The 13,673-nt window shown below is 30.0% G+C and overlaps 1 protein-coding gene across 1 annotated transcript; it reads left to right on the top strand.

Annotated features, from left to right (window-relative positions):
- The first annotated feature begins 520 nt into the window (after positions 1-520).
- Positions 521-12,107, top strand: LOC112600352. The gene is made up of 5 exons (XM_025347548.1): positions 521-789; positions 6,039-6,208; positions 7,825-8,096; positions 9,734-11,201; positions 11,265-12,107. Exons 1-5 carry the CDS (start codon positions 521-523, stop codon positions 11,819-11,821), a joined length of 2,736 nt encoding a protein of 911 aa, XP_025203333.1. The 3' UTR covers positions 11,822-12,107.
- Positions 12,108-13,673: the final 1,566 nt, after the last annotated feature.

Here is a 13,673-nt window from a genome sequence, read left to right on the forward strand (position 1 = left end):
TGAGATTCTGGGATTAAAACAGACAATCTTCTACAAAACGGGACAAAATATGTCCAGTTTTTCGTTTGTCGGAACAACGGGAAACGATGATTAAAAAAAGGAAAAATAACATTTTTCAGCGATGAAGCGAGCAGTATGACTATCAGTGAACAATAGCCAACATTATATTCTAGAAGGTAGAACGACCAGGACCAGATAACTTTCCAGGTCAATCGACCGTCCGTTGGTATAATTACCATATATGACGCTGGGTTACAGGCAATGAAAATGCAAATTGCTTATCTTGCATGTATATTTGCTCATTTAAATCACTTAAATTTGCAACTTCAGGGTTCTGGTAACGTAAAACTTTAAGGTTCCGCAAATATTTTCGTATTTGAAGATAAAATTCGCGCGTTTATTAGTAAAATAAATCTTTAGATTGATAAAATTCAAGTGAGCAATTTTTTTGCATTTCCTAATTTGCGAATTTTTATTGATGACAAATACTATAAATATTTCATTGAACATATTCAGAATAATGTATTACAATACTTACAAATCCTTAAAGAGGAATTTTCCAGAATATGGTATAGCAGTCACTGATACTGTAAAGAAGTTAATTCATAATCCTTTCAACGTCGAAGTCGAGAATGTTCATGATGAAATACAAGAAGAATTAATAGAATTTCAGAACAACAGTAACTTGAAAAATTTGTTTGATTATAATACGAACTTAGAAGAGTTTTGGTGTAAAAAAGCATACAAACAGCATACAAAACTCATGGTTTTTTTCAACTACATATTTATGTGAGTAAGGTTTTTCTTCACTTATAACTATAAAAAATAAACAACGAAATCGTCTGAATTCAAATGATGATATGCGACTTGCATTAAGTAACAGTATTGTTCCAAGGATCCCACAACTAATTAAAGAAGCATGCGCCAATAAGTCACATTAATTAATGTATTTCTTGATATAAAATTGTATTATTTTTTTTTTTTACATTAAATTAAACTAATACAGTCAATTAATTTAAATTTGTAAAATGTAATTTTCATATTTATTAAATAACAAAATTTCAATTAGTATCACCTTTTTTTCTACATTTTTCTGATGCCAATAAATGCAAATTAAAATAGTTTTCTACAGTGTAAAATTAATTATATTTCTGATATTTCTATGATATTATTTATTTTATTATTAACTATAAAAGTAAAAAATAATAAGAAAAATATGATGCGAAGAGGGGAAGAGGTGTAATTAGGTTATGGTCCATGACGGTGGAAAATTTATAAAAGTGGTACGTGCGTATTATAGAGTTGGAAACCACTGCAGTCTAATGGAAGCATTTGAGTAATAAAAAGATTTTTCATTCTAATGATGTATGCTCCAACCATAAGTTTAATATATTAATTTTAATTATTAATTATTATGTGTGGGAAGTCGATCAGTTTAGCAGGTCTTTTTTATTTAAAATTTTATTTAACGATATTAAATATCGTTATGAGTGTGATATATATACAATGTATAACTTATTAATTTATAGTCAATAACTATAAATAGTATGATTGAAAAATCTATACATTCCTTACTTCAACTTCACACATTATAATAATGTTTAAGATAAAGATTATAAGATCTGATACCATTGATTCTTAAAAAATAAAACTTATTACATACCAATTGCAACTGTTTATAATCATATAAAAAATAATTAATAATTATCATAAAATATTTGTAAATAAAATTCTAAATATCGTTAATAAAAATTATAAATAAAAATAAAAAAAAGTTACATTCCGGGGAATCTAGAAAAAAGTAGTAGGTAGATGGTTAATTTATAAAAGAATTTTATACAATCTGTGCAGTACATTTAATATTTGTACGACAAACATGTATGATAACACATGGGCAACGTGGAATTGGCGAAAGATAACATATGTGGAGTTATCTAACCTAACTTACGGGTCAGTTACTCTAGTCTATTCATTTTACTGTTTGTAAGGGAAAGGTTATTTACACAATAAGACACTAGAGGATCTAATTTTTGGCAGTACTGTGGAGTGATCTGAGCATAGGTCTAGTAGATTTTCAATTGATTGATGATGTAATTAGAGGATTTTGAAAGAAACATTTCAGTTTCATCATGAAGTTATTTTTTCTGGACGAAAGATAATAGGTCGGCATTTGTGGTAGGGTACGCAGGTAGTAAATATTTTTAAAAATTGAAGTAGAATTATCTCGTTAGTTATTCAAATGTCATCCCCTTATAATTTTTTTTAGCATTAAAGTCTGCGCGCACGATGAGACTATAACCAAAGGTGAAGAAATAACTATCATAATTTTATTGGAGAGATATATATTTTGTGAAAATAAATTTGAAATTTGAAAAAAATAAAAAATAACTAATTATATTTACTTACTGAGCGAAGACGCTAGAATAAAAATTACCACAATTTAAAAATATTCAATAATTAAATAGAAGAGATATTTTAACGCCAAATTGTAATATCTTATTTTAATAAAATAAAAAATATCAGTTAAGAATCAAAAAGTTTTAAAGTAGAAGTATAGTTAGGAATTGTTTAGTCTGCATTAGATGCATATTTCCAAGGAAACAAAATTTAGTATTACAACTATTAATTATATTGTATTATAAACAAGAAATTAGTATTAAATTATTTACACAACAATAATAAGATATTAAATTTTGGCTATCTTTAATTTATTTTATCATGTAAATAAAATGTATGGGTCTTAACTGCACAAATATAATAAATATAATGGCTGTATTAATTATTCATTAAGCATAAGTTGGTAAACTAATTTAATATCAATTTAAAACTATAATAAATACGTACCTAATTTTTCTACAAAAAAAAAAAAAAAAAAAATAATAAAAAAATATTATAACTTTTATACAAATATAATAATAAAAAATAAACAATTATTTGAGAGTATTATGAATTATCATGATTTCAAAATAGTCAATTGAAGTTAGATTATACAATTTATTGGTATTGATTGAACTTAAAGATTCAATTCTTTAATAATGGATTTATTTGTAATAAACTGAGATCAACCAGGTATTTTTACAAGTATATTACCACAAATAATTAGAGCTATTCTTTTTGATTGATAGCACGGAACGATAAATCAACAAAACTGATAATTAGATACGATATGAGAGTATCTTATCATTAAGAATGTCACTATAATTTATATGAAGTATGACAGAATCATGAATCCAATAGTAAACTATTGTACACCACGAAATTATTTGTTTGTTTAGATTCCCCGAATACTTTTTTAAATTTATCACGCATTTCTTTTATTTTATATAAGACCGTTTTAAGCACAATTCAAAAGCTTAAAGTAAGTTTGTATCTGATTTTTGAAATAGTATTAATACAATTTGTAATGAGTTAAAAATTTTGACAATTATTAAAATTACATCAAATGATGAAAATACTATAATATCTACATTCAGCCAACTAAGTGCTTTAAAACAATCATTCAGTCAAAACCATCGTGTAGTACATAGTCTTTAGAGTGAAACAGTCACGTAACTCACTGATTTTAAGTGCGCCCGCTTTTTTATACTATATCTACAAACTATGAATAAAAACAATCAAGTTTTTCGTAAACATTTTGTATTTCATAATTATTTTTAACAACATAGAATTGTTACATAGATATACTACGGGTCTACGGAATAGGTTAGCCTAAGTAGAGTCTACGCTACCGAACATACTCGGAACGTCTCACGCGTTCTTCGAGAGAATTTTCTCAAACATACTGTAATGTGATCGAAGTCACTACAGATCCAATCATTAAATTGTTGTACCAATTGTTGGTGTTTTATAATATTTTCTTCAAAAATCCAACAAGATTTACAGTAACATTTATGAACGTCTGGTTAATAGCAAAGCCACGATCATAAAATACGCAGTCTAGCTATTGATATGGTGTAATAATAAAATGATTTGTCAAAACATCGTCCACTCGCGTTTCGATTAAAAGGACGACCATTTGGCCTATAAGGAACAAGATATCCCTGAAGTCTATCATTGGATTAATGCTGGGGGATGAGAAGAAATGGAACGCGGTCAAAACATATATCAAGATGGTGCTACCAAACTATTTATTAGATAAGATAAATGTACACCAAAGGTGAAAATCGAAGAGGTAGAGTTCCACTCCAACTGTAAAACGAGTATAAAAGGTAATTTTATAAATAAATGATAAGGAGGTAGAGGGGGAAGAACGAAACCAAGTGAAAAATGCCTCCTTACAGCACCGTGATACGTCCACAAAAAATGTTAGGTGGGATTAAGGTTTTTGCGGCGTCATAGAAGTATAATTCTCAAACAGTCCCCGTGAAGTTGTCAGTTCAACAATGGAAAAAAAGGATAGGTTGTATAGCTGTTTTAGTAATTTTGATCTTAAATTACATCAGCCATATTCAATTTTGTGCCAAAAACTACTCTAAATGTCGCAGATAAAAGAATTGTTACTGATTTAAAATTAAAACGAATATTCTTCATAATTCTCTGATCAATATCCAAAAGTGTAAAATACGTTTCACGTGAAATACTCTAATAATCTACAAAAATAAATAAATAAATTAATAAATATATGATACGTACCGTTAAAATCTATAATAAACAATAATATTTTAATTCATTTTTAAAAATGTACACATTATAATAATATACTATGTATAGGATATATGTATTTAAATTTCTCCAGGGGACACTGTGTGTTTTTCTACACTTGATGTTATGGGTTAAGCGAACAGGGAGCCCTTGAGTTGTAGTGTAGGGAAATTAGCGCACTTATCGTCCATAGTTCTTTGAACTGAAATAACTCCCACCTTATCTTAATTGATTTGGATGGGCATGGTTTTCCAAGGTCGGGAATTTAGTGATGGACTAACAACCCTTCCTCGGAAAAAACATTTATTATTAAGAAATAACCAACACAAAAGCCTCGGAAAAACGTGAATACATAGAACCAACTTAAAAATTGGAACATGGGATGTGCGTTCTATTTACAGTATCAGAAGACTGACAACAGTCACGTCTGAAATTGACAGAAATTATTGACAGAGATGAAATAGTTGGAAAGTACCAAGGAGGCTTTCATTATTCAATAATTTATAAAATAATATATAAAATATTGGAAAATATAAATTTATTTCGTACGCTGAGTAACCTAGTCGTGTGTGTATGTATTGAGCATCATATTATTATCGTTAGACGGTCATCGTTATTTACTAATATTTTAAACATAACGTCATAAAAACACCAGAGTGATTTTTTTAGTCTTTTTAAATAAAAAACTAAAGTAAATAATGATATTAATACTCCTTCTATTACAAGTACAGCTACCATTAGTATTAGTGTAAAAAATAAAATAATATCGTCAGAAGCTATATTTAGTTTTTATATTAAATAAACATGTATTTTATTTATTTAAAAAGCTTGCCTATGTATTACTAAATAGTAATTAGTAACTATCCAAACAATGAGTCAGTTCACATAGAAAAACAATTTTTTGTTTAAACCATAGACCTTATACTCATAGACGGAGCTTGCTAGTAGTTCCCGCAGTGAGAATAGGGTGCGCTGCACATGTTGTTGAACACTTCTGCGCATGCTCAATCAACAAACCAGGTTGTGTAGCCTCTTATTTACTGCACGGACTAAGATATACTAGGTATATCTTAGTCCGTGATTTACTGTTTGGTGTTTACATTATGCTGTGTAGCTGATATGCTATCATCGTTTCGTAATTTTAATTTTTATTACTAATTCAGTAATTCAGTAATTCGTATTCTGGTGTGTAAGCATAAATCTAGTTTTGTCTACTACTAAACTGTAAACTGTTAAAAGTTTTAACTGTGTTGTAAAAATGTCCCGAAAATGTGTTGTTTGCAAACAATTTTATTCTAAGGAATCAGAGAAATCATTTCATTCGTAAGTACAATCATTTATATTAGAACATTAATGTATTAAATTTTCATTAAATTGCTGGTGTTATATAATTCTAGTTTTCCTAAAAATGAAGGTCGGAAGCAACTGTGGTTAAAAGCATGTAATATGAAATTGTACTTGCCATCTTACAAGATATGTGGTGATCACTTTTTGTCTGAAAATTACCTACCTAGCGGTTATCTAAAAAATAATGCTGTTCCATTCCTCTCATCTACAAAACGTTCAGGTATGTATAAGTATCTATTTATTATAATATATTCATTATAAAAAATTATTTGCATACATAACATCTCTGTCTAAATTTATAAAATCAATTTTTTAATTTTAGATATTGATCCTTTGGAGTACCACTGCACTTCCAGTCTTTCTCCAAGTCCTTGTAACGTCACAGTATTTTTTGTACCAATATTATTATAAATACAAACATACCTGTACCCATATTGCCACTAATAAGCGTACCTAATTTATACATTATTATGATTATCGCGCACTAATGCAGAAATTATCGCAGTATTATGCAATTAATGTTCCCCGTCCCCCCCTTCACCATGCAGTGTTCGTCGCCGACGTGCCGCAGTTGTCCGCCGCCCGTCGCCTCCAGCGCTTTCGTCGCGTCCGCCGGTACGGCCCGCAGGCAATTATACCGTACACCCCAAAGTATTGTAAAGTCCCGTAATATACCTACCCTGACCTTCCCCACTACGACATCAATTGGACAACACCGACCAGCGACCGGACGCCGTCGGCCAGCGGTCATCACTCATTTTTTCTGACTGAACCAGACATCAACGTCTCAGCTGTTTACCGTTTCTTTTCTTTTTGGCTCGCTCACCCTCGTGGTCGAACGTCCGACCGAAAAGACAAAGTCTTTTTTTATTGTTATTATTTTTTCATTTACGTCAACGCTGTAACGTCCGCCATGAGGGGCTAAACACTAACGCGGGCCCGATGTGGGAGAAGCCGCCGTCCTACCAGTGATTGACGCCGGTGGGCCATGTCGATCACGTGTATGTGTGTCGACGGTCACCCGACCAGCCTACCACAGCCGTCAATCAATCACATCAACAACTCCAGTCATCAGCGTGGAGGTCACGTCAATTGCGTAATATATCTCTCCGAAAATCCATGTTCCCCCCAAAACCCTTATTATATTGTTCTCTAATATGCATATTATTTAATAGGCCTGTTTTTTTTTTCTTTTTCTCTCTCCCGTATTTACCGTCCTTAGCGATATGCCGGACGGTAACCCAACGGTCGGCGAGGTAACATAATAAAATATCATCTTCACAGTCCGTCGAACCTCGCGGGCCGATCCGAAGATTCGTTGTTTCCTCATATTATATTATTCCTAATGTTTGTCAGGTGCCTCCCGGAATTATACTAAAACAGTATGCTCCCTTTTATTATCAAACTATTGTAATTCTGTGTGCGAGAGCCACATTAAATTATTAATTCCATTATGTTAAACATTAAATTATACCCACGTGATCACCCTAATATTCTATATTCTCATTATTTATTGATATTATATTTTTTTTCTTCTTTAAATAAATCTTTGACGTTCATTCGTCACTGTGTGTATCAAAGCCTGTGAGTTCCAACGACTTGGCCCTTGGGTCATCACGCGGTGCGGCTCACAGGTCGTGAGTAAAGTGTTCCCCTTTACTCATGGGTGGTTTATTGGGACCGTAAAAATCCCGTACTCTCACATCCTATGAAACCCTTATGCGTTGAATCCATAGTTTCTACGAGTACAAGTATGTATCAATATATTTATTATCAAACATTATTTTCATACATATCATTAGTCTTAATGTATTAATTAAAATTTTTTCATTTCAGATATTGACCATGATAATACAAGTCCAGTGAAACGTAAAGTGTTAAATGCCAACTCAATTGGAGTTTTATCACCAAGTCATTTTAGAACTCCGAGAAAGGCAAAGAGACATTTGGACATGGTGAAGAACAAATACAGAGAAAAGCAAATTCAAAATGATAATCTCAAAAAACAAATTAAAAGACTGAAAGAAAAAGTCAAAACGTACGATGATCTTGTTCAAAAGTTACACCAAAAGCAATTTTTAACTGAGAATGCATCTGTCCACTTGCAGGTAAATTGTTAACCTATTATAAACTACAGAGAAACCTGTGTATAACAGACAGTCACAAGACCATCAAAAGTGTCCGTTATGGACAGGTTTCTGAATAGAGTATAGACAGGATTTTTTTGCGGGGACTTATCATGTTGAGATAATTAATCATGTTAAGACAACATGATAAGTCCCCGCAAAAAAATTTTGTTCTAACTAATTATCACTAATTTTAATAGTTTCAGAATTAAATTGAATTTTTTTTTTGTATTTGAAGATTTTTTAAATTCTTTTTAAAAGTATTTGAGTAATACTTAGAAACTTTACTGTGTATAGTATTTGGGTGGTATTTTAAATACTTAATTTTATAAGTATTTGAGTAATTACTCAAACATTTTTTACTACATTGCTCTTAAGCATACTCACCCTAAGTGCCATATAACTAGGCATTATATTATGCTTAAATTGGGTGAGAATGCTTCAATAATCATACTGTGTATATACATTGTGATATTTTACTTACAAAAATAAATGTTAAATTATTTGAATTTATTTTTTATTTTTTATTTTTTATTTAGTCTATTGGTTCTGAATCATTGCGTACTTTAATTGAGCTTAATATAAAGGGTAAAAAGCTTCCATTTACATCAAAAATGAGGAAATTTGCCATAACTTTACAATTTTATTCAAATAAAGCTTATAATTTTATAAGAAAAAGTTTTAAAAATGTACTTCCACATCCCAAAACAATAAGTAAATGGTATAAAGTTGTAAATGGGGACCCAGGTTTTACTCAAGAAGCATTTCAATGTATACACAGTGTGGCCAGGTGTAGCGGAATTGCGCTACGCGTAGCGCTTTTTTTATTGTTATTTATCGTAGCGGCCCTTTCCCGTGAAAAATAAAAACGTAGCGCTATTTCACTTCTTAACATCGAACATTTTTATTTTTATTCTTAGATGCAGTGCATTGGAATTTGGGATTTTTTTTTTTAATTTTGCGATGAGAAAAATTGATAATAAAGTGTATGATAACCATAGATGATATATAATATACTATCTATGTTTATAAACATTAAATTGGTAAATCACGGTTTAAGATAATATAAGGTTCCATGCATAATATGATAATTTACCAACATTTCCCGCATAAATTTAAATAATATTATAATTATTAGGTATTTTTTACAATAAATACAAACATTACAAATACAATTAATCATAGTTCCCAAATATTATAGATTGGCTGTATACTATTAAAATCTTTGGTGGTTTATTGGTACTGAAAATTGATAGTTCCTAAAATAACAATGTACTGTGATATTTCCAATGGAAATCAATAGACAATTAGACAATATATTTAGCTGTATATGTATCTGTCATCTGATCCATCTAATATGTCCAAAGTCCATTGCCATGTTCCCATATTCTATAGGTTACTATGAATATTCTTATGAGAACTACTCAATTCTATTTACACTGACCCAGCAAAAAATATTTTGGAAACTTAGAAATTTTATTAGTATTTAATAATTAAAATATAATAAGTTTCGACATGGACAAATTTTTAAATCAATCAACTTCTTTGGTATGTTTATTTTTTTTACGTTTGTTTATTTATTTTTGATATGTTTTATATACATGTATTTTTAATGACAGGATTTTGAAAGACCTAGTTCTTCAAAACGTCATTGTGATGAAGAAGAAAACGATACAGAACTTACACCAAAATACAAAAGGCAATACAGAGGTGAATTAACAATGAATGAAAAATCCAAAAATGTACGAAAACAATTATTTTCTGATTCCTGGCTTGAGGATGATCGTTTTAAAGGCTGGTTAAGGGCGATTCCTGATCAACCATCCAAGGCTTCTTGTATAGCCTGCAACCTAATTTTTGGTACTAAAAAGTCTGATATAATAAGACATAGTGAATCACAAAGACATATCAGGTCAGTATCAAGTTTAAAGAATGTAACTAAATTAGAGTTTAGACCTGACTCTGAAATAGTTAAAATGCGTACCCAAGTACAAAAGACAGAACTTATGCTAGCTCATTTTGTAGCATGTCATAATTTGAGCTTCAGAAGTATTGATCACTTATCTCAATTGCCTAGTCTTATAATGAATGATTCAAAAATTTCCAAACAGATTTCTTTAAAGCGTACCAAATGTATTAAATTAATTAAAAATGTTCTTGCAAGTGTTGTTGAAGATAATATAGTGAAAGAAATAGAGAATAAAAAGTTTTCTGTATACCTTGATGAGACAACAGACATTGCCAATATTAAAGTTTTGGCAATATTGGTAAAATATATTTCAAACAATCAAATTCAAACACATTTGCTAGATTTGGTTCCTGTTGATGCTAACCATGGAACTGCTAAGGGCCTCTACATGTTGTTTTCCAAGAGTTTAGACAAACTAAAACTAAGTACAGATAACATTATAGGATATTGTGCTGATAATGCATCCGTTATGATGGGTTCCAAAGAGTCCTTTAAAGTTCACTTATTAAATGATAATTCAAATATAATTGTAAATGGATGCATATGCCATTCTTTCCATTTGATAGCTTCTTCAGCAGCTTCTTGTATCCCAAGTAATATTGAAATTTTATTACAAAACATTTCTTCTTATTTTTCTCGAAGTCCAAAAAGACAATCTGTCTTGAAAGAATTGCAAAGGTTTTTGAATGAATCTCAATTGAAAATACTAAGTCCAAGTCAAACCAGATGGTTGGCACTAGATAAATGTGTTGAAAGAGTATTAAGCCAGTGGAGAATACTTAATGATTTATTCCGATTAGCCTATGTAGAAGAAAAGAATCCAGCTGCAAATGTCATATACCAGGAACTACAAAATCCATACACTAAAGCTTACTTATGTTTTTTGCATTTTATTCTTCCTGTTTTCAATACTTTTAACGCTTTATTTCAGTCTGAAAAACCTCTAGTATTTATTCTTTACGAGGAAAGTGTTAGATTTCTGCGTATAATGTGTTCAAAATTTTTAAAGGCAGAATGTTACAAAAATGATGAATTTGACAAGTTTAAAAATCCTTCAATGATACTTCCCAACAATGATATTGAAATTGGCCATGAAGCTAGAAAAATATTAACCAGTTGTAAAAACGATGCAAATTATAATAAATTTATGAACGTAATTATATTTTTTTACCAAAAAGTAGTTGAAGATAGTTTAAAACGTCTTCCAATACATACTCTGTATAAAGAATTTAGATTTGTTGATCCAAAAATTGTACTTACAAAGTCTAATATCACACTAGATTGCACCATAAAATCATTGAACTACCTAAATAAGAAAGAAGTTATTTTAAATGAATTAGGTCAGATAAAAAATTACTTTTCAGATTCTGAGAAAACTGAATTACCTACTGATGTATTACAGTTTTGGAATTACATATATGAGATTAAAAACTTTAATGATTGTGGCATTTTTAAGAACATAGCTGAATTAGCATTGAATGTATTGTGTTTGCCTCATGGTAATGCCAGTGTTGAAAGAATTTTCTCTATGATGGCAGATATAAAGACAAAAAAAAGAAACCAACTTAAACCAAGTACTGTTAAAGCTTTATTAAGAATAAAGTTAGATATGTCTAATAAAAACATGTGTTGCCTTACTACAACTATAACCGAGCAACATCTCAAAAAATTTAACCAACACATGTATAACGACGAAGATGAATCTGATGAAACTGACCATGGATCTGATACTAATTAAACACAAATAAATAATAATAATTGTTTTGTTCGTTTTTTTTATAACTTTTATACCAGAATTGATATGACGTAATTTGTGTTGAATTGATAATTTTTTGACTACTACTTATTTGTATTTGTATTTTAACATTTTAAATTTTATATTATAATAATGACGTGATTTTTACTAATTTATTTCTTTACATGTTACCTATAACCACGGTCTTAGAACGATAACAACAAATGATAAGTGATAACAGTGATAATAACCGTGGCGCTATCGTAGCGCTTTTTATTCTCATTAGTGGCGGAATTTGGTTTTTTAAATATGGTCACACTGTGTATACAAGAGAAAGCAAAGAATGAAACTGTTATTTGCAACATTGTTTTGGATGAGATGAGCATAAGGGAAAAAATTCAATGGGATGGAACAAAAATGCATGGCTTTGTTGATATGGGCACTAATATTGACACAGAGAATGATAACTCGGTTCCTGCTAAAAATGCACTCGTTTTTATGGCTGTAGGAATAAATGGACACTGGAAAATGCCAATAGGTTATTTTCTTGTAGCTGGCTTAAATGGAACAGAACGTAGTAATTTATTAAAACAGTGTTTAATTCTCATGGGTGATACGGGTGCCAAAGTCCATTCAATTACTTTTGATGGAGCTTACAGTAATGGTAAAATGTGTTCAATTTTGGGTGCTTCATTTGATTTAAAGGACGAATTAAGTTTTAGCTTTAACAATCCCTATAATAACGAGTCCATTTATATTTTTTATGATCCTTGCCATATGATTAAGTTGATTAGAAACACTTTAGGAGATATGGGGTATCTATTTAATCAAGAAGGAAAGAAAATAAGTTGGGACCATATTAAGATGTTATATTTCAAAGAAAAGAATGAAGGCTTAAAAGCAGCAACAAAATTGACAAATAAACACGTATATTATTATAATGAAAAAATTAATGTCAAGTTAGCAACACAAGTGTTGAGTAATAGTGTTGGTAATGGTCTGAAATTTTGCAAATCTTTAGGATGTGATGATTTTAGAGATATTGATGCTACATCAGAGTTTTGTTTCCTAATGAATGATGCATTTGATATACTTAATTGCAGAAGTAAATATTCTAAAAATCCTTACTGCCTGGCACTTGATGAAAAACAATTTGATAAATATGAAAAATTTAGCAGGAAATTTCATAATTATGTATTAGGTTTAAGATTACCCAACGGTAAAACCGTGATAGAATCTGGTAGAAAAACTGGTTTTGTTGGACTTATAAAAGCATTACATAATGTATTAAAATTATATACTTGTCTACAAAAAAAATATTCTCTTGCTTACTTATTGTCTTATAAACTGTCTCAAGACCATATAGAGACATTTTTTAGTTCAGTAAGACAAAGAGGTGGGTTTAACAACAACCCATCTTGTAAACAATTTAAATCGGCTTATAAAAAACTATTAGTCCATAGTGAAATTACTGGTTCGCAGTATGGGAATTGTGTTGCAATACTTGATAGCACACAAATGTCTGTGGTAAACATAGGGCCAGATTGTATTATAAATAATGATACTGAAGAAGATCCAAGTACAGTTCAACAAGATCATGATTATATACAATCATTAAGTAGACTGACATCATTTTTAGATGAGGTTACAAGTTATATTGCTGGTTTTGTGGTGAAAAAAATAAAAAATAAAATAACTTGTAATATATGTCACCCATTTTTGATTGATAGCTCGAATCATAATTTTAAATTAATAGAGGTAAAAGATAGAAATAACGCTTTGATAAAACCCAGTCAGGATATTGTAGAAATATGTCTCGAAGCAGAAAGAACTTTTCGATCATTTAATGTTTTTT

The sequence above is a fragment of the Melanaphis sacchari genome, unplaced genomic scaffold (genome assembly GCF_002803265.2).
Source record: "Melanaphis sacchari strain LSU unplaced genomic scaffold, SCAv2.0 Contig63_pilon_pilon, whole genome shotgun sequence".
In the NCBI taxonomy this organism is placed as follows: domain Eukaryota; kingdom Metazoa; phylum Arthropoda; class Insecta; order Hemiptera; family Aphididae; genus Melanaphis; species Melanaphis sacchari.

Coding starts and splice junctions, on each gene's coding strand:
- LOC112600352 (XM_025347548.1), top strand. CDS start 521: ATGTATTACAATACTTACAAATCCTTAAAGAGGAATTTTCCAGAATAT. Junction 790..6,038: donor TTTTTCAACTACATATTTAT/GTGAGTAAGGTT, acceptor ATATAATTCTAG/TTTTCCTAAAAATGAAGGTC. Junction 8,097..9,733: donor ATGCATCTGTCCACTTGCAG/GTAAATTGTTAA, acceptor TTTTAATGACAG/GATTTTGAAAGACCTAGTTC.